The 22,984-nt window shown below is 34.0% G+C and overlaps 2 protein-coding genes across 3 annotated transcripts; one reads left to right on the forward strand and one right to left on the reverse strand.

Annotated features, from left to right (window-relative positions):
- Positions 1–9,930: 9,930 nt before the first annotated feature.
- Positions 9,931–13,289, forward strand: LOC137743749 (transcription factor bHLH123). Of its 2 annotated transcripts, none has more exons than XM_068483693.2 (7): positions 9,931–10,536; positions 10,698–11,307; positions 11,600–11,707; positions 11,847–11,912; positions 12,110–12,175; positions 12,280–12,333; positions 12,487–13,289. In XM_068483693.2, exons 1-7 carry the CDS (start codon positions 10,223–10,225, stop codon positions 12,634–12,636), a joined length of 1,368 nt encoding a protein of 455 aa, XP_068339794.1. In that variant the 5' UTR covers positions 9,931–10,222; the 3' UTR covers positions 12,637–13,289. The 2 variants fall into 2 exon arrangements, with proteins under 2 accessions (XP_068339794.1, XP_088535081.1); XM_088678955.1 differs by having other exon boundaries at positions 10,074–10,536; positions 11,618–11,707.
- Positions 13,290–17,108: 3,819 nt separating this feature from the next.
- Positions 17,109–21,307, reverse strand: LOC137742531 (putative NAD(P)H dehydrogenase (quinone) FQR1-like 1). The gene is made up of 4 exons (XM_068482422.2): positions 21,080–21,307; positions 18,761–18,854; positions 17,628–17,890; positions 17,109–17,531 (listed from the first exon to the last, which is right to left on the reverse strand). Exons 1-4 carry the CDS (start codon positions 21,100–21,102, stop codon positions 17,300–17,302), a joined length of 612 nt encoding a protein of 203 aa, XP_068338523.1. The 5' UTR covers positions 21,103–21,307; the 3' UTR covers positions 17,109–17,299.
- Between the last annotated feature and the right edge of the window lie 1,677 nt (positions 21,308–22,984).

The following is a 22,984-nucleotide window of genomic DNA, read 5'->3' on the forward strand; positions in this document are numbered from 1 at the left end:
TTTTCCTATATTACATGGGAATTTGTGTTGCTTATAGGTACGTAAATTATGTATTTCTACCTTTCAGTTGGTTTATCTACCTACTGATTTGATAGATTTCATATTATCTGTTTTATCATAATTTTTTTGATATCTTGCTTATAGGTATATATACGTTCGTGTATTTATATTTTTTAGTTAGGTTGTATATTTCGGCAAATGGATCAATGGCAAAAATATTATACTTTATTAAAAGTAAAGATTGCGTTTGTCTAGATATTTAATTAGTAGATCGGAGATGTTTAAACATTCAAAATTTGAAAACAAAGGGCAAAATAGGTTTTAAAAAAAGAGTAAAGTGGACCTAAATCAGAAATTTAAAAAAATTGGACTAATTTCAATAGTAAGTCAAATTTTTGGACCTATATCCTAATACCTTTTTTTTACACTAGAGGGTCTCAAACTCGAGACCTAGCCGACTCCTACTTATCGCCGTGCGCACCCTCACTACTAGGATAACCCTTATAGCCTTTCCATGAAATATTTGATACTTCGAACTATAATTTGGTTTCATAGGTCACTTGGTACTAAAGTTTAGTGATATTCCTATTCACTTATAAGTGAGAGGTATTACTCACCAAAAGCGAATTTGAACCACATTATTATTAGCCCATTGTGAGGCTAAGCCTACCCCTCTCCCTTGATGTAGATAATATCATTTGTTAAAAAAAAAAGAGTTTCATAAAACATAATAAAGTATCATAGTAATAGTTGGTAAGTTATATATGACAAAACATGTGTTATTAAAGTGATATTATTGAAAGTAATTTTTGATTTAATATTTAATAGACTATAGGAGAAATTCGATTCACGATAACATAATTAATTTGTAGAAGAAAAAAAGTTGTTTTTTTTTCTTAAGTGAGATGCATGTCATCACTTTCTAGTATTCACTTTAAGTTGTCAAGAGACTAAGAAATTTTCATAGAAAACATCAATCGCAGCCAGATTGACAACAAAAATAATAGAATGGTTTTGAAATAAAAGCATAAGAGGACAAGATATAAATCAGCATTCAACTTTCCACCCTAGTCCTCAAATATTGTAGGATTATAACAAGGTCAGAATATAGATGGGGTGACCAATCATGACTTAGGGAATGTTTCATCAAAGAAGGTCAAGATCCATGTCAACCCCACCAGTTGCGGGAAGACTCATTTGGGCGACAAGGCATCAGCCACTAGTCATATTATTAATTCATTATCATCGTCTTATTGAATGTATACTGACTATATTCAACTAAAAATTTCAACCCACAAAATTCAAACAAAGTCGACAAAAAAGAGAGATGGTCGTATAAGGCATAGAAGTAAACCCTAACAATAATGTAAGGGAAAACCTTGCCCTAGCATGGCTTACGTAACATTGCAAAAATGTAAAAAAAAAAAAAAATAATAATAATAATAATAATAATTAAAAAAAGAAAAACGAAGAGTAAAAAAAACAGATGCGGGAAATGAATGGTAAGATGAGGGAATGTTGGTGAAGGTGACAAGAACTTGGACAAGTTTAAGAAAAGGATACTTGCACATTTGCTGAATACCACATGTTTAAAACTTAATCAACCAACTTATGATCGTGATAACAAACCACTTAATAATATTATTTTCCACTAATTAAGCCATTTGTGTATCTTACTTGACTAAGAAACTATATATGGCGTAAGGTCCATAGCTGCCTCTCATTTTTTTTAATGATCTGATTGAATTATTTTTAGTTGCTATATTTAAAAAAATATCTTGTATATTTTTATACATATCCATGGAGCCCTTGTCCTTTGGAGAGCAAACTTTTAGAAAGTCGGCCTACAGTCTTTCGGCTAATATTATACAGGTTGTAGAGTGTAGATGAACAAAGTGGAAGTCTTAGTTGGTCTCTCTAGTGGCTGAGTAAGCAGAAAACAAAATATAAAAACGAACAACATAATTACACACACATACATATATCACTATTTTAGTCCCTTGCCTATTGAGTCCCCCAATTAATCATTTCTAAAACTTATTGGGTGTGTGACGGTAAAAGATGTGGCATGTTTGATATTTTGTATTTGCTCGTATAATATGCGTGTACAATCATTAATACAATATTAGGGTTTAGGGTTACAATCATTAGTAAAGTATTAGTTTTGAGTTCATGCTGAATGAAATAACAAGGATCCTCCTACCATTGCACATCTGTCTCGATCGAGAGGTAATTTAATTATGTGATGACTCCATTATCTTGGCGACAAATAAAGGAGAAGCCACTACCGTTGACATTCTGTAAAAAGTATCTGTCATCCTCAATAGGAAAGAAAAAGACTGATACGGCATCATTGAGGCATTTGGCCGTGGATAGTTGGTCATGGTTGAACAAGAGGGAGGGGATGAAGGCAAGGGAAATGGAAAGATTTCTGAATTTAATTTTCTTTGTAATTTTTTTCTTGATGAATAATGTAATTAAAATTTACAAAAAATAGAAATGTAGAAGGAGGGTATTTATCGAGAGAATGAGGTACTGTTGAGAGAATGAATCTCACATTAAGAAAGTAAATTCTATGTATGTCTAATATTTTGTATAATTTTGGACATGCAACTCTCTTGTATTGGCAATTAGTTTTTAAGATTCAACGCTCACATGCTAATATAGCAAATTAGCAATCTCCATGTGGGTGAATAATACGTAGACGATTGCTACACAGTAGTACGGACTAACGACACTTCTTTTCATTTATAGTGAGAAGTCTTAGACCCGATTATCATAAAAGGCGAATTTGAACTAAATTATTATAACTGACCCATTAGAGACTTGATCCACTAACCCACTTCTATTATATAATATTTAAAAAAAATACGTAGACGATCGCACCTAACTTTTCGTGATATACGTGTAAGAAAGGCCTTTCACAGATTAGCTTAGTGCAAAGCGTTCACATGTAAACAAATAGAGCACGAATTAAGTAGTTAGCCAACTTGAAAGAAACAAGTAAACACAGAAAATAATCAAAGTCAAAACCCATTGAATCTGAACCGTCCGAATTGCTCCTGAAGTCCACGCCCATAGTCAATCTCCAAAATCATGCCAGTTGACCTTGTTAAATATCTAAATAACTCTTGACTTTTGACTTAGGAAAACGCATGGCCGATGAAGATACTACTCCAATCCATCACATCAAACTATCACACAATTAGCTACTAGTAGCTATTAGTGAGTGTCAGCGTGCCTAGCTAATGACATAACAATGTATTTAAAAGTAATTAAGCTCCAATCAGTTAATCTAGTTTGGAGAAAGAAGTGTCTAATTATTAGTTTGGTGAATGTTTTCCACAACTAAACCTACCCATTGAGAATGGAGGGTGAGTGTATCAATCTAATTTTTGGGGCTGACCTAAAAATATATATACAAATGTATAAAGTATGAAAGATGAGAAAAATAGACAGTAAAGCAGCTTTGTATTGAGAAAAACGCATGGACCTAAAATAAAGGTACGAAGGAACAGCAGCAGTAGTAGTGTTGATTTGTGAAAGATTTTCTTTCTTGCACTTGCATGCTGCTCAATGCTAATGTCATGTGCTTTGTATTTGCTTTTTCTCTGTCAATCTATGTAGTTTGGTCAGCTCATCCTACTTCTTCATCGTCTCTCTTACTCATTCCTCACTCGTGTGGCGCTCTTTCTCTCCTTCTCTCTCTCACACGATGGATGTCACTACTTTGTGTCTCAATCTCCGAGTAAGCATATTCTCTGAGTTTGTCAGCTTGCACACCTCATGCTTACGGCGATATGGCATCATCTTCTCTATTAAACCCATGAGTTCCTCCCGCAGATAAAACAGCACCAACCAAGGCTTCCTTAGTAAAATGTTGAGAGATTTGGGGAATACTGTAAATGAATTGTTCCAATTACTTCAAATCAATCCTAATTAGACTAGTATCACTATATTAAATCATCATTCATTGCATATATTTTCATGTTTATGTTGAAGACACCCTTAAGGTTTAATATGAAAAACTTGTTTTCTGTATCATGAATGATTATTGAGACCATCATAACTCCTATATATTATTCAGTAGCAACTAATAATCAAACCTACGTAACGCTTCAATAAATAATAACTGACAATTCCCCAAATATTTAGTTGATTTTCATTGAATTTTGGAACATTTGCAATCAACTGAAAATTATGTAATGAACCAGTAGTAGTCAGCAATTGACAACCTTCAAAATATTTGATTACTTTCTGTAATATTTTGGGAATTGATCATGAATCCCAATAGTAGGTAACAGCCAACCAAAAATTGTGCACAAATTTTATTAGCTCGTAACCAAAAATTCTGAATATTTTTTGTACCTTTCAATTGAACACAATTGCAACAGCTTCGTCATAAACCATCATGATTTTCAGTGTGACCAAGATATCTACCGTTGTTGTTGTTGTTGTTCACACTTCACAGTCATAATTTTCACAAATTTGAGGAGGACTTCATGATTTAAGGCAGTCGATGGGTTGGGTGGTCTAATCTATTTTCTAGTGATAAGCGGATAATTACATAAATTTAAAAGGCATACTTGAAAAACTGCTGTTTCCTAGACTTCCCTCTTTATAAAATTCTTAGAACTTTGCCAACTAACCCTAAATGGATTAAAAGATTTTGCCTACTTCCCATTGCTTGATAACTCGATCCCCAACCCCCCTCAAGAACAACCCGAGTGCTTGTCGAGCCATCTTTTTTTTCGCGTGCTATATTTGCTTGTTGCCGTATTACTTGAGGTGTGTCAAGTTGGGCTAGAGTTGTCTCCTAGGGGATCTCGAGCAATGGGAACTTAGGCAAAAGGTTCAATGCAATTAGTGTTAGTTAAGTCTTTTTACACGTAATTTATGTAGTCACTTAGTACTACAGTCTAATAGTATTTCTCTTTACTTGTAAGTAAGAGGTCTTAGGTTCGATTCTTGCCAAAGGCGAATTGGAATCACATTATTGCTAGCACATTATGAGGCTAAACTCATCACTTCCCCTTTAGTGTAAATAATATCGTTTATTAAAAAAAACACGTAATTTATGTAGGTTGTACTTAATTACTATTTTATTAGCTTTTTTTTATTGTTTTTATTTGTTGGTGTGATCTTCGGATTAGAGATTAAATTTGGCAGTTCAATCAAATTTCTTGACATAAAAATCACGATCAATAACCCGCTCAAGAACACCCTCGTTGGTTAAATTTATGATTTCTTCATCATGATCCAATTGTAATCAAACCCTAGAACCACCATGCACTTTCCATTTCAAGAGAGCTTGTAGAGAAATTGTATACTTGTTTGACCCACTTCACTCCTCAAGTGCCCCCACTAAGTCGTACCACTTCTTTCACAACGTTGATCGATACAGCAACCATTTTGTCTCTCCTTCACATACATGTGCGGATTATGTGTGATTATTGGAGTTGTGTTAGGAACAGCTGCTCACATGAATTTAGGTGACTGTTTTTTGATTAATTAATATTATAATTTTAAGATAAGAGGTTGTCATAACCACGTAATAAGCCATCATTAATTTGATATCGAACGGTTGATCAATTATGAGATTTCCTTAACAATCAATAATCATCAACGCACAAACAGTTGATAATTTGGTAGTATACTAGTAGCATTTTTTGAGCTAATTAGCCGTAATAACTTGCATGAAATAGTTAGGCTCATCGTCGTATTGATATTGTAATTCAAAATTATAATATTATGTGTAAATTTTTTTTTAAAATAATAATATATTATCAAACTTAAACATCACATGAGAATTAACATGTGCCATATAAATTGTTATCCCGATTAACTGATATTTTGATGACCACGACGGATGGATGGTCATCGGGTCATGGTGGGTGCATGTGTCATGTATGTTTTGTGTTGGGTGTTTGGGTAGGCCAAATGATTAGGTAGGAAGAAGAATATACAATCCGGTCACATTCAGGGCTCTGACTCCTAGGGTGGCTGGAAATTTGAAAAAAATCGGTCCCACTTGTCTTCGCACGCTTGCACGCCTCGTGGACTCTCACTGATTGACTCGTATTGCAAAAGTCATAGTGATATTTAAAATCTAATCTAATTTCCTTCATCTGCCACCCCCCCCTGCCGCCTCTTTATCCCATCCTTTTTTTTTAAGTTAAAATTTAATACAGATAATACTAAAGAGATCAAAATTTTAAAATGAATTTGTAAATCAAGTAATGTGTTATTAATAAAAAAATAAACATGTTAATAAACACTTAAACAATGAGCTGTGATATCCACACACTCCATTTTACTTCTCACACAGCTTTTTAATTTTCGACCGTCGGATCAAATGAACTAAAAAAAATGTATGGACATAAATTATCAAGGGGTGTATGAGAAATAAAATGGGGTGTGTGGATAGCACACCCCTAAATAATAAGTCAAGGTTAAAGTTAAGGAAACCAAATTTGCAAATCAAGTGGTGTGTCACCAATAGAAAATAAGCACGTTAATCAATACTTAAATAATAATATAATTATCAACTACCACATTATTTACTTTACAAAATTTGGTCATCCTAGCCTTACCCATAATTCAATAATAAACATTCATATCATTTGGTTACAAAATTTTCTTTAGAAATTTAGTATCCGTATCATTACTCTTTTAATATTACTTGTTGTTCGTATAGGTTTTTGTTTTTTTTTTTTTCCAATTTAGTAGCATATTGAATATTGCATTAGAGTATCTTTGAATGAGATGTTAAATCATAAGTAGAGATGCTACGGTACGCCAATATCGTCTTTATCAATTTTGGATACCAATATCATAACAAATATCTTTGGCTCGGTACAATTAATGTAAGATTACCGATTGTCACAAAAAATAGCACAAAATCGGTATATGATAAAGTACAGTAATTGTATGGTTTGGTAGAATGGCAAAAAAATTTACTCTTACTTTCAACAAAAAAAAAAAAAAACAATAAAAGAGAAAGTTATACACGAGCGAAATCAAATTTGTCAATGGATCAGAAGGGCCTTAAACAAAATGCCAGAGGTATTACCTATTTCCGCTCACTAATTACAAACAAGCGAGTTTACAATGCACTGGTCAATTAAGGACTCCTTTATATTCCATGAACAAACTATGATACGCAATTCCAACTTCTTTAGCTTCACCCTTTTACTTTGCCCCTCCTCTGGACGTTGATCCTTCAACTACTTTTATCACAATTAAAATGAACAAGGAGTACACCTGAGTTGTGAATTATCAAGTCATAATTTTCAAGGAGGTACACCTGAATTGTGAATTCTAGGGTTTAGGCGATGCGACTAGTTTTTACAAGGGGTTTTTTGAAATGGGTCCAAAGTAACTAAAAATTGAACCTATTTCAAAAGTAAAAAATCACTAAAAATTGGACCTATTTCAAAAGGTAGTCTATAAAATTGGACCTATTTCAAATTTTCCCTTTTTACATTATATATTTCAAAATTGGTTGACCCGTCTTAAATTAATAGGATTGTCAAGGAATAGTTCGAACACCTTTTTGGTTGAAGAAATGCTTTTTTACTTCTGTTAATGTCACTGTTCTAAAAATCTCAACATAGCGCCGTCTAGGCGGGTGGTTGGTCACCGTCCCGATTAATGTCTAGGCGTTTGAAAATTAATAAAGGACACCTAGACCTATTGAGGCACCAGCCTAGACCGCCTAGGCACCTGCCTAGCCCACCCAGACCCACCTAGTTTGCGACTCACTTAGACAAAAAATAGATAACTTTCATTTTGCATTTTATTTTTTTCAATAAATTGTAAGAGACTTGTTGAATACTTAAAGGAACACACATTAAATACTTGTTCCCCATGGTTTCATTATGTTCCAATAGCTCATAATATATATGTCATTCCATTTTGTAGTTTATGATGAAATCATATATATTTTAAGTATAAATAAACACTTATTTACACGAAATATAATAGATTTAATTAAATCCACCTAGTCCGCCTAGGCGCCTAAGTGCTAGGCTCTAGTTAGCCGCTTGACTAGCACCTAACATATTTTAGAACCTTGGTTAGAGCAAGTACTATTATTTTTCCATTTTCCTTTCCAGAATGGATTTGCAAGGGAAGCGATTGGATGGAAAAAATAAATAGAAGCTAAGAAATTATTTTAGTTTATGAAAGTTCTACAATACTCAAAAATGTATTGACACTCATTGTTTACATGAACATAATAACAATGAGAAGGTTACAAAATGATATTGTAAATTGCACTACCAATATTGATTGTTACACTACGAATATCTTGTTATATTACATACATAAGTCATTATTAGTAGTTGCCATGGAACTACACATTATAGTTATTCACTTTCGAGCTTTCTATTTTCACATTTAGTATGCTACACATGGCGTTAAAATTCAATGCTTGAATTACAAGAAATGTATGATTACAGTATTCTCACACATTACAGTCCAAAATTATAAAATAATAGTAAGATTAAACTTAGCAATACAAAATGGTATTATAATTATGCATGGTAACAAGGTCAGTTTTTAGGCTGCCATGGAACTACACATTATCGTTATTCATTTTTGAGCTTTCTATTTTCACGTTTAGTATGCTACACATGACGTTAAAATTCAATGCATGAATTACAGTTAAAATGGTATGATTACAACGTTGTCAAACTTTACAGTCCAAAATTACAAAATAATAGTAAGATTAAAGTTAACAATACAAAATGGTATCATAATTATGGTAACAAGGCCAGTTTTTAGGCTGTACCTTTTTCTTTGAGAAATACTAGCAACCTTCTCACTTAACTTCTTAGTTCAGCTGTGTCGCTTTTTCTCATGCAACTGTACTCCACTAACACTCAAAACTAAAATTTTAATTATATAATCAATTGACTCACTATGTTTCTCTTTTCCTTCGTAAAAGACAAAAGAAAAAAAAGTTGCTACCAAACAGATGGCTTACAATAAGCTAAGTCTTAGAAAGTTCAAAGGTTATCTCACTTTTTTATCATAGTTAACTAAAGAGCTCATCAGGAGAATTGTAGGTAAAAAGTCTTTCTTCCAGCCCCAGTAGGGCTCTTTTCATTTCACAAAATGCCTAAATGTTCAGGGGACTTTGCTTAAACATTACGGGCATCCATCTTGTCAGCCAATTAGTCTATTTCTTGATGACGATAAGAGAGCGGTAAGGCAGAACCCCATACTGGATCAATATGTACTTATGTGCACCTATACAAGGACCGGCTTGTGCATTAGAAATGTTTATTTTCTATATGGTTTGGGTGAATAAAATTCACTACATTAAGATTGAGAATCAATATGTACAATACATCATTATTATTTTTTAGAATTATATTCTTGATTGTTGATATTGTTCGTTTTATTGGATTAATAAAATACTTACTACCTTAAAAGAAATCCAAAAATATGGTTTGATAATCTGATTTTTTTTAAAGAAACCTATTTAAAGATTATTCATACAAAATAACAAACTAATTAGACATCTATCCTATTTACCAAATAGACAGAATACAATGTTTATAGGTTAAAACACTATATTCTGAATCTCTGATAACGAAATGCCCAGTTAGTTTCCAACTACTACGAGTTCCTCAGAGAAATTGGTTTTTGACGTACTAACTAGACTTTACCCTTTTGTCTTGCTCTATAATATTTGGAAGGGTAGATCCCTTTGGGTGGCCAACCAATCATACATGTATTGAGACCAAAACAAAAACCATAAAATACATGAATAATTCGGCCTAGCATAGCATGCAGTACCACACAATCAAAGTATATGCCTCCTAATTGTCACAGGATTAAACGAAGAAACAAAATAAAAGTGGCAATATAAAAAAAAGCATTAAAAGACAAAATAAAGGAATGAAGGTAGTAAATTTAATTAGAAATGGTCCTTTCATTGTCTAATCACCTCCTAAAATGTCAACCACATTCCGGTTACTTCTTTCATTCCTTCACACCCAAACGGTTGAAATTCATCTAATATAAATATATATAAACTTCTGAGATGCAGCGAACCGCTTCTCATCATCATTTTATGAAGCCACAGCTTTGTAGATTCCAAATAGACTAGTAGCGTCCAAGAGGTTGAAGACAACACGAACAAAAGAATAGAATACCAGTCCAGCAACCGTTGGGCATCAACCTTTATAATTAATTTGAGTTGCAGTTAGCCATGGCAGATGAATTTCAGACACCTGGGAACTGGTGGGACTCATCGTCAAGAACCAGGTTCGAGACGGGGGCATCGCCCTCGTCTTCGAGCCTGAATACCTTGGGAAGCTTTGGATGGCAACCTGACATAGTTGACATCAAGGCTAGGTCTTCTATGGATTCCGGGTCGGTCTCAGGTACTTCATCTATGGTATTTCATGATACTCACAAGCTGCAAGAAGGGACTGATTCCGCGGGCGGCGGCAGCGACCCCAACTTGCATATGATGGGTTTAGGGCTTTCCTCTCAGGCCACAGATTGGAACCAAGCTTTATTGTAAGTCCAAAATAACTGTACATAAAATTACTAATTATTTGATTTTATATTTTGGATGAACATATATATATAACTTGGTCATGATGCTCAATATACAAAAACCCTAAAAGGGAATTTGTCTTTCACTTCATTCATTTTTGTATAATTTGATATGTATACAGTCGCGGTGAGAAGGAGACTAGTTTTCGATCAATACTACAAGAAAACATGAACTCCAATACTGCTAACTTTCAGCAAGAAAGTGACCAACAGCTCCAATGGAGGGATAAGTTGTTTGCTGGTGGTTGTGGGGATTCTTCTAACAACGAGTTTAAGCAAATGACCCGGGGATTTTCTTTAGATCAAACACAGTTTAGTCCTCGGTACAGCTCCGGTGAAAGCACGGTGACATGTCAAGGATTGCCTTCTGGTTTTCAAATGGATTCAGCATCAGCAGCTCTGTATGGAAGCCCATCTACAATATTGCAAGGACTATTGGGACCTCATCATGATAATCAACCTCAGCAGCCTAGTTCAGCAATCATCAATTTTCCTTATCAAGGAAATTATGGAATTAATAACTCTAGTGAGCTATTGCCGTCTTGGTCTAAAGTACCCCAGTTTCTAAGAACATCACCTCCCAAACAACCTCCTCAGAGCCATTTACAATTTTCTAATGATGCTCCCTTTTGGAATGCACCTCATGAGGCCGCCATGAAAGACGTCCGGCCAAGCTTTTTCCCCTCGTTGCAGCCACAATTTCCCACGGCACGATTTGATGAAAAACCGAAGGTACGCAATTGTTGTTAAAGACAATTAGTGGATTTCAAAAACTTGTTAAGGAATGAATCAACGTTTTATATTCCAACTTGCTTGTAGCTTAATTGGTTAGGAACAGTTGCCAATGCACTCAAGTTGCTAATTAAGTTTGAATCCTCTCCTAATATCGCATGTATAAAAAAAAAAAATTATATGTCAAGCAACAATTATACGAGAATTATCGATTGTGTTTCATATTCATTATGATTAGGGTTTTTATTGTCATGATTGGAGTCATTTAACATGTTAAATATTGGCTGAGCAGAATATATCGGAAGTTCAGGAATCGGGTGCAGTGGGCAAGAAAAGTGGGAGTGAAGCAGCATCCAAAAGGCCTCGGAATGAAACCTCATCACCTTTGCCAGCTTTTAAGGTACAAAATGAGCAGTAACCTTTTTTATCTTCTCTTTTTTCTTTTTTCCTTTTTGGTTTGACAAGAAGCTAGCGATGAGTTGTGTTAAGCTTTTTCTTTTATTATAGACATAGATGAGAACTTGTAGCTTTGGTTTTAGGTGAGGAAAGAGAAGATGGGGGACAGAATCACTGCCCTCCAACAATTAGTTTCACCTTTCGGAAAGGTAAGTAAATTTAGCTCCAAAACGCTATCTATATATCTTCTTTACTTTCACAAGAGTTAGCTAGCTAGAGTCTGAGATATCATTCTCTTTCTGAATTTAAAAGTGTTCTTTACTTTATTTTTTATCTTTTCAAAGTTATAAAATGAAAACTTTGATTGTGTATGATGATTTTAAATAACCATATTATTGTGTGTCAGACTGATACAGCCTCGGTACTCTCTGAAGCCATCGAATATATCAAGTTCCTCCATGAACAAGTTAATGTAAGTCCCATAAAGCTATATCATGTATGCATCTTAAGCACATGTAATAATGCTAAATAATAATGTATATATGTAATATATATGTTTTGATCTTATAATATCAGGTTTTAAGCACCCCATACATGAAGAGTGGAGCTGTCATACAACACCAGCAGCAGGTATAATATATTCTTCTCGTTCTGCTATTCGGAAAAATAATACCTATGTACTGATTCCAATAGACGCAATCAGCTTCTTGGTACTACTTAATTTTTTTTATCTACTGTAGATTAATTTTGTACTTGCAATTTTTCTTTTTCCTGTCAATGCAGAATTCTGATAAAGTTAAGGACCCCGATGGTCCAAAGCAAGATCTTAGAAGCAGAGGGCTGTGTTTAGTACCGGTTTCAAGCACATTCCCGGTGACACATGAGACAACAGTTGATTTTTGGACACCTACATTTGGAGGGACTTTCAGATAGAGCAAAGAGAAATGGTAGTATAATTATGTACGTACGTACGGTGCATACATGTATGTATCTTATCAATCCCTAGCCAAGTTGGGAATGATAAGGTGAACAAGAAAGAGAAGAGGGAAACGAACAGAGATATCCCACATCTGTGATCTGGTCTGCAATGGAAGGGAAGTAATAAAACTGGTGAGGGACATGAGAAAAGGCAAATGACCCTCCAAAGAACATGAAATTGTTGGGGCAGCTACAGGCAAAATGATGCAGAATTGGCCAATAGGGACCAATTGGAGCCTATTAATTGTTGTAATAATTGAAGAATTATGATTAGGAGGTGGATTAAGAATAAGAACAGATGCTGAATTTAGGGGAAGTTTATGATTAATTAGAGCTTTAGAGAGAAAAAATTGTTGTTATAGAAGCTGATTTTATTATAGAAAGATAAAGGAGCTTTTATTCCTTGTTGCTATATTGTGAGTAGAGTTGCCACTACCTTTAGATTAACCAAAAGGAAGATGGAGAAAATTTGGAAGGAATAATTGAATTTGTAGAAAAATGGGGTTAAGTAAGTGTGGGGATAGCATTTGATTGGAGATCTCACTTTTTATTTGTTTATGTGATGAGAATATGTTAGTGGAAGTCAGAAGATGGCCCAGTACTCCTCCTTTCAGGTTTTTTTACAATTTGTTTTTGGATTTTTAATTTTGTTATTAAAATTAGATGTTTTCTTTTAGATGCTATCAATCATGACCTGTGCTTTTTATCGAATGGTCACTTTGAGGGGCTTCCATTGGGAGGTCAGAGGTCTAAACTTTCTTCTTTTATTATTGGTTTAATTAGAATCAGATACTTCATCTTAAGCATTTTTATATTAAACATTTAGTATTTATTAATTTGAAATTAAAGTGCTTTCGTTTTTTTATTAAACTCTATATTTAAGGTATATTATTGATTTAAGTACCTTTTAAATTCATATTAAACTAACTTTTACGTCAAAAATTCCTTCAATAATATTAATTAATTGCTAGGGTAAATTTCTTTAAAACAATACTCTATAATGGAATAACTTCCTTAAAGTCATAAAAAAAATTTAGCCCTAACTGGTGACTAGTTATGTATCAGAAAAAACTCCATATTGTAATAAGTTATGATTTTTCTTAGTTATGCCTCCACATATTTATAAGAGAAATAGACGGAAATATGACATTTTCTTAATCTTGGGATAAAAATAGGACAAACTGGTCATGCACAATTCATGCACACTATGCACAAAACAGGAAAAGTTCCATTTTTTCAGGCGACTAAAGCTTCGGCTGGCATAGTAAGGTAGGGTGTTTAGTTCCAAGTTCTTTCATCAATGATTTATGGAATAAATGAGTTGTTTGTAAGATGAATTAATACTTAGAAGTTAAATTAGGGTTTGTGTTTCATGTTGGGGACTATGGGTTGTGGAATAAATTTCAAGTTTTGACGTGCTACAAAACTGGGATGGAACAATTTATGGTTCAAGCGTACAATTGCAAAAATTTGTGAAAATTTTTCCGTAATGTGCATGTGGTGTGCATGGCTACATCTTAATAAGAGAAGCGGGAATGTTCACTAGTTATGATGCACGTATGTTGTACCCTGGAAATTAGCGAGTATGACCACAACCTAGTTGGACTCGGTGAAAAACAAAATTAAGAAAAAGCTTAGAGGACGTTAAGGGTCATGCGTGTCCATGAAATGACGACAACGAGTATCATGTTTTCCACATGCACGGTTAAGCGGTGGTTAATATACGTAACAAGACTTTTCAAACTGACATTGTAACCTTATATACATAACAATTATGTTTTAATTGTATCCACTATACCAATAGGTTGCCGTTAAAGTTTCTTATTAATGTGAAAACCAGCTCGTTGCTCGATCTCAGGTTCTGTGCATATCATGCATTACTGTACATATGATGTGCATGTGGTGTGCATATAGTGTATATAGTGGTGACGTCACAGGTGATAATGTCATTTTCTGATTTTGAAGAGAGAGCTATGAGCTCTGGGTTTTTTGGTTGGCTCATATCTGTGAGCATATCATGTGCATGTCACTAGAAGGAGATGATTTTTAGTGGGATTTTCAGAATCTAGGTTCAGGTAAAAGATTTGTTAACTACATATCTCATTTCCAGAATCTAGGCCCCCACATATCCCCCAATGCCGTTAATTGCACGATGCACATCCACAACAAAACCGACGTCGTTGCACATATTGATACAAATAAAAAATTTGGATTTTCCTTGAACTTAGAGGGAGAAGGCGTTCATCGGCGGAGGAGAGAAAGAGATTGCAGCAAAAAAATGGTGTCTTTAGTTTTTCATAATGGATTTTCTTCGACATTTGAAAATTTTTTGGACTGCAGATTGGTTTTGACCCAATGGGTTTTGAATGAGATTTCGAATTTGGGGAAGAAGATGATTTGAGGAAGAAATCCCCGATCTGCAACTACAAGCACAAAAATGTGTTCATTTCCCAAAAGGGCCAATTAGCAAACACAAACACTCTCCAAATGAATCAAATTTTCCAACTGGGTTTTCCATTATCTTTTACTAATCTAAGAACATCCAATAAATATCAATTTTAGAGACAGAGGGGGGGGGGGAGAGTAGAGAGAGATAAATTAGAAAATATGAGGAAATTACACATTTATATACGAGGGCAATTAAGTCATTTTAAGGTGTATGAAAATTCCTATTTTTGTCCGATTGTTGTGCATGCCGTGTGCATATTTAAAAAATCCTATTTCTATCCCATGATTAAGAAAATGACCTATTTATGTCTATTTACCTATTTATAATTGTCAATGAGTACAAAATATGCAAATAAATACTTGGTGCTCATAAAAGAAAAATTATGTTCGAAAAAATGAACGATTCAAATTGTTGAAACACATTATAAATTAGACCTCATAAAAACATGTGTACAAAATTATATAAAAATATTAATGTCACATATCCATCCCCTTCAAAGAATCTCTAATACTACAACTTTAGTAAGAAACATAAATGAATGTGGAAGGAAACCATCTAAACATTAATCATTATAATTTATTATGGCATAACATGTCAAAATTAAAGAAGATATATTATACTATCTTGCCTTATCCACTTTTGTCTTTCTCTTAGAAATTCACAACATCACCTACAACACTAGTTTTTTTTTTTTTTTTTTTTTTTTTTTTTTTTTTTTTTTTTAAGAAACGATATTATCTACACTAAGAAAACAGAAGTAGGTTAATGTGGTTCAAATTCGTCTCTAGCGAGAATCAAACCACTCACTTACAAGTAAAGAGAAATATCATTATATCATATTATTAAGTAGTTCTTAAAACACTAATTAAATTTTTGTTGTTGTTACTGACCAAATGACAGAAATGTCACTTCCAATAATACTAACTATTTTAGTATAAGTTAAAATATTTTAATATTTTTTTTCCCCAAAATTTAACAAACCCAATTCTTTCTCTCTCTCTCTTGTAGCCCGCACCGCAGCCAATGGGCCAATAGTTCCAGCTTTACCTTCTCTTTACTCCATCTGCTTCTTATGTATCTCTCTCCCCAACCACATAGCAGCAGATCCACCACCACCAATGCAGCTTCAATTCCAGATGTCAGAGTGTCCATCCAAAGCCAGATACTGCATCGAACGAGTTCCATATTCGGTTTTCGCCAGAGGACAACTCATTCTTTCACAAACTCTGGCTTTGAAACCCATCTTGGCACAAATTCATCCCGAACTCGTGCCACTTGAGGCCTGCCATCGATCATCTTTTTCATCGTCATCCCAGCATTACAAAGAGGTGGAAGGAGAGAGAAAACTGTTCATTTACAATTTAACCTAATTCATTTACTAGTCTCCATGGTGATAGGATAGTTAGACGTGAATTTAGCGAGTTTTGTTCATCAAACTAATTAATTTTTAAAGTCCATTGGACTTGAATTTTCCTTGAGTTTTGCTAAATTTTCCTTTAAAAGTAGCCAAAAAAACCTTATTAATTTAGGATGTTGGAACTTGGAGATGCATAATATGTTACTTTCCATGAGAAATGCTAATTTCATGTATTATCACGCTGTTTTATAATATTAAAATGAAAATTAACATTAAACTGTGTAATGAAAGAAGATCCATAAAAGTATCACTTTGACAGAATCTCCTTAGCATTAATCATTTCCAGGTGAGTTTCTTGGAAAAGTAGTATTTATCTTTGATCTCATAATCATTTCTTTGTTAACAGTCATTAATTGTTTATTAACATTGAATCATTTGTTAATCAGAAGTAAAAAAAAATGCATCAGCAATGATGCATGCGCTCTACTTGCATGCGTATGCGAGCTCTTAAGCGGAGAGGCCTCCTCTACCATCGTCGAACCTACTCGACGTACATGTTACTCGCTCCGAATCAACGTAGTAAAGCTTGTCCATCAGTTCAAACGTTCTCAGGCAGTAGCATTGTGGGCAAACAAACGCTTATAATTATGAATAAATAACCGTAATTCATAAAACACAGAGAAAAAACACATATATAAGACACAGCGAGAATTATACTTGCAGACAAATAGAAATCGGAAATTTAAATTGAAACTATAGGGGATAAAGAATTGATAAGGGTTTCCATTTGAGTACGTTTGTGCACCGAGTATTTAAGCAGCTCCCTTGAGCTTCTTTGTGATGGTGGCAATGTACTTCCCTTGGTGGAATGCTTGCTCCAGCTCAAGCTGAGATGGCTGTCTTGAACCGTCCCCAGCATAAGTTCCTGCACCGTAAGGACTTCCGCCTTTGATATTCTCCATTTCAAACATGCCAACTCCGAATGTGTAACCGATGGGTACAAATATCATCCCATGATGAACCAGCTGAGTGATGGCTGTCAATCTACACAAAAACAATCTCAACATTATTAAAATCTCCACCTAATATACAGATAAATTTTCAATGTTCGTGTAGTTGATTAAATGTGATCAAACTTACGCAGTAGTCTCTTGCCCGCCACCTTGAGATGCGGTGCTGTAAAAGATTCCAGCAGGTTTGCCAGCAAGCTGTTGTGTTCTCCATAGACCACCTGTTGCGTCCAGAAAGGCCTTAAATTGGGCAGCCATCATACCAAATCTTGTTGGGAAGCCAAAAACGAATCCATCTGCGTCAGCCAGTTCATTTGGCGAGATGATTGGTGCATCACTCTTTGGTGGTGCACTCATTTTCCCAAGAACTTCCTCTGGGAGTGTCTCAGGGACCTGTTTTATAAGCTCACTGTAGTCAGTCTTACTATTCCATCAAGTTAATGAGATAGAGAAGACAAACTAATCATGAAACAGAAGAGAACCAACCAACTATTATTAAATCCACGAAAAAAAATAGTCAAAATTTCCTCCTCTACTAAGAACCAGGATCATCATATCTAGCATCTACAGGGAAGTAGATGGGAGTTGCATAACTGTGTGTAAGCAAATGAGAAAAGGAAGATCATGAATTGTACAAGACACCGGTGAAATTAAAATAAAACTAGAAAAGACTAGACAAGGATTCATACAAGTTTTGCCAATCTCGAAGCTCAATATAATAACTAGCATACCGGACACAGTTGAGACAGAGAACAGAAGACGAGAGGAGAGCAAGACACAAAGAAAATGATGGAAAACAACATACAGGTACACGAAAAATAGACAAGGAAACCTGATACATCGGACAATCAGTGAGAACCAATGTTTACAATGCAGACTTTTCAACAGAACAAAAGGACACTAATCTGGCACTCCTAAGAGAGTATAAGAAAACTCTATCACCTATGGTGGATGGGGCTTTAAAAGAGAAGGTCAGTTTTAAAGCTCAAAATTAGGCATAAAATGTTGAGACAGTCATGGAAAAATGATTGTCACGATGTTGAGCTAACCACCACGCAAGGTGGAACCCTAAAACCTTGGCACAGGGCTACTAGTTGTAATGTTTAGAATCATCTCATGTTTATATTCATGCAAAAATATGAAGTTCGATTTTTATTTAAAATGGCTTGTTTCCCAAAATCAGCAGTCCAAAGTTCATTCAGCATACTCAATTAAATTGAAGAGTTCAGAGTGAAATCAATAAATTAAAGAAAATGCACTCACTTGCCATAGGGTGGCTTCTACACCTTCGACAGATGAAGCCCCTTTCTTTATTTCTTCTGCTAGTCTCCCGACATGTCCATACATGGAGTAGTACCTGTAAAATCAAACACGGATTTTGATTAAGAGGGTTGCATTATTTATGAAAAAAGAAGTATAGCATCGTTGAAAATCAATTCGATGTAAGGCTTTTTTGGCACTCCAAAAAATCATCCGACACAGTATAAGGGAGAAGACATATTCATTTTGCTCTCCTCCAGGCAGAATGAGTATTTTTGGTTGCCAATAGCAGCTCCCTTTTCTTTTGTATTACAAATTATTTCCATGGGACCGTCACATTCTCTTAGCATTCTCAGTTAGAAATTCTTGGGAAATATATTTCACAAAAGCGACTCTAATTGAACTGCTGGATTCTGTCAGTTTTCCAGAACCAATTATTTCATTATTTCACCAACCGAATCAATGAACAAATTTCATCCTATCTCAGATATATTGACCCAATTTTGAGAGACTTAATATGCGTTCATATCCATTCATATCCAAATTTGACATTTGAACCTTTCCAGTGAGGAAATTCCAAATATGTAGAAAAACTATTCAACCATCTCTAGCAGTAGTCTCAAAGTCCAAATATTCAATGTCCCAAATTGCCCGACTTGTCACCGCTAGTTATCAAAGTATGATACCACTACCTCTAAGAATCAAGGTCAACTATCTTCGACACACTATCTACCAACGCACATGCATGTTCCTCTCGAATTTGGTTCCAACAATTGGTGACCATATTCCTCTCGACCAGATCACTCTACCCCATGGAAGCAATACCCAGAAGATCGCTCTGTGGTCAAGCTGTGGACCTGAATGGAGAAGAAATCTCTTTCATCGATCAGGTCTGGGACAACATTCTGAAGATACGCACGTCGGTAAAAGACCTCAAGAAGAACCTACAACTCTGCCTTTCCCTGCCAATCACCTCTCGTATCCTCCCCTTTCAATTCCTAATTTCCTAGCCTAACAAAGGCAATTGTTTGGACTTTAAATTGACTACCAAGGTTATATCTAGTGAAACAGAGTGGAAAGAATATTGGCATGGACAAACAGTAGCGGGAATGAATGATGATGGATTCAGTATTTGTCATTTTCTATCAATTCAAATGGATCATAACATTAAAGGAACTATAGATCATAGTGTGTAGCATACAAAAGTGTTACTATTCCAAACTTCTATCATGTTCAGCAGATCTCTAACTTTCCAGATGCATTAAAATTTGAAACTAATAAATGTTTTCCTCCGCAAACTGATTCGTAGAGATTCTCGAAAAACGAATCCCTAATCTAGACGATAACTTACTTAGGTTTCAAAATGCACTATAACATCCATTAATCTAAAAAAAACTGCCTCAGCAAAGCAAAACTGTTTTTTCCCATTCCTCTAGAAATTTCCTTGTTCTATTACTTTACAAAGCTAATTTCTTCTGAAGGATTCAAAGCAAGTGGTTTTTAACATTAAAAATCCAATAACATGAGGAACTCATTAAAGAGACAATTTTTCCATTTAGACTCAACATCATTAAACAACCACGATGGCTATAACCATAAACCAATCACATTTCCTACTATGCAAAAATTAGATCTTGGGGTAATCCAAAGTTGCAAACATCGTCCATACAGTAGGAAATGAAGAAACTACAACCCTCGTGTTCTATATTTACCTATATTCAGTGAAAGAGTGTAATTCACATAAGAAATTATCTAATTCACTTCAACCGTTCTATTTTTCTCGTCGGCTGAAATTCTTCGATGATGGATTCAAAACAAAATAAAACAGGACGCTACTGATCTACAATTACCAGAAATGCATAAGTTTCCTAATCCTAAACTGGCTCTTACTTTCTCACTCTTCAGCAAACATACAAAAAAAAACAAAAAAAAGGAAAAGCCAGAGTCTCTGACTCACCACCCCGAAATCTTCCTAAAAATATAAAGATTCAGCCTTTAAACACTTTGAATAAGAAAAATAACACCCACTTCAACAAAACATGCAAAAACACAAAGATCCAATCCAATAGAAAGATTAATCAAATGGGTTCCTTCTAATTAAAATTTCGGAACCAGCCATATTCCGATGAAGCAATAACCAATTCAAAATTCCAACAGATTGAAGCTCTCACAGACTACAAACTACCATTACCCAGCAACAACGAAATCAAATTAAAAAACTAAAAAGACCGATCATTCCTTAACACATTCCCAGTTCATACTTCATAATGAATTGGTATACAATAAAAAATGCAAAAATTAAAATAAAGAACTGGGACTTACACAATATACACTTTGGTGGCCATGAATGCAGTCGTCCGCAGTCTTTTGTGATTTTACTGTTTGTTGTGGGTTTTGAGCCAAATGCAGGGTACGTTGACGATTTTGCACAACCAGCGGAAGAAGCCAGAACCCATTTTATAGTGGACTGGAATATAGGATTAAAGTTTAATTATTATTTTAATTTCTCTTAACGGTGGCTGATTTTTTATTTATTTATTTGCTGACTGTAGTAAATGAATCTTTAGTTGTGATTGAAGTAATGGAATAATGATGCTAGGGTGGTGTCATGCTCATCATCGTGGGACCTTCTACCAGCAAAGGATCAAGAAGAAGTCATTTTAATTAATACTTTATTATTTAAGGAATTATTATTAATACTTCATAAATTTCATTCTACATTTCTTATAAATGTATTTTTCTTTCTAATTATAAAAAGTTTGGAATGCAAAATGAAATTTTTAGAGTATCAATAACAATTCCCGCTATTTATTGAATATATATATATATATATATTTTTTTTTTGTTTTTTTGGTGAACTATTGGATATAATTTTTTTTTTAGCTCTTTTTAGAGGAAACATATACAAGAGGACAAATAAAAAATAAAAAAAATCTAATTAATGAAACCATCTTTGTCAACCAAAATAGGGTGAAAAGACAACTTATTCTTCTATCACACAAAAAAAAATGATGGGCAATAATGTAATTTCACATGTCCAAATTTTACTGTTTTTTTATTGAAACCTCACTTACAGGTTATGTTAAACTACCTCCAATATTAAAAAAAAAAAAAAAAAAACAAAAACCTCCAACTCCCCCTACATTCTCTCTCTCCCTCTCTCCTTCTCATTTTCTAAAAAAATGTGTTCATATGCACAAAGTGTGTAGGCAAATGCTAGTATATATATTGAGGGATCCCCATTTTTCTAAGAAAATAGGGACACCCTCTTGACCGTTGGATTTGACTTTAATAAAATTGTGTGATCTGTGATTTAGTCTCAATCACACAATTTTATCAAAGTCAATTCAACGATCAAGAGGGTGTCACATTTTTTTTTAAAAAAAAAAAGGATCCCTCTTGTTAAAGGGCTTGTATGCATGTGTGTGTGTCTATATATATATATATATATATATATATATATATATATAAAGAGAATGGAAAAGGTGAATACTGTTTTGGTGTCATTAAGCTTCAACAAAAATATTTGGACAAACATGTCCCCAAGACAAAAAAACCTCAAATGCATCCTAAAATAATGCATCAAATAAGGCAGGGGCATTTTCATCATTTTAATAGTATTTTTTAATAATTAATTTTTTTTGTGGTTTGTTTGTTTGTTTGTTTGTTTGTTTGTTTGTTGTTGTTGTTTTTCTTTTTATTTTTTATTTTAATTAGTACCTCACAATGGGCTAGTAATAATGTGATTCAATTTCTCTAATTTTAAACACGTTCAAAATATCTTAAGAGACGTGTAATGCCGGTTATAAAAAAGGTCTTTCACACGTGGATAATAATGTGATTAAATTAGTTATCATTTTTTTTTAACAAACGATATTATCTACATTAAGGGGAGGGGGAGGGGGTGAGCTTAGCCTCATAATAAGCTAGCAATAATGTGATTCAATTAGTTGTTCATTAAATATTATTTTCTCTATTTTTAAACATGTTCAAAATATCTTAAGAGGCATGTAATGTCAGTTATAAAAAAGGTCTTTCGCATAATAATGTGATTAAATTATTAGTCAAATGATTTTTTTTTTTTTTTTTTTTTTTTACAAACGATATTATCTACACTAAGAGGGAAGGGATGAGCTTAGTTTCACAATGAGTTAGCAATAATATGATTCAATCAATTGTTTATTAAATATTATTTTCTCTATTCTTAATGTAAATTCTATAGAGACC

The sequence above is a fragment of the Pyrus communis genome, chromosome 11, assembly GCF_041283825.1.
Source record: "Pyrus communis isolate YQ-2024b chromosome 11, ASM4128382v1, whole genome shotgun sequence".
In the NCBI taxonomy this organism is placed as follows: Eukaryota; Viridiplantae; Streptophyta; class Magnoliopsida; order Rosales; family Rosaceae; genus Pyrus; species Pyrus communis.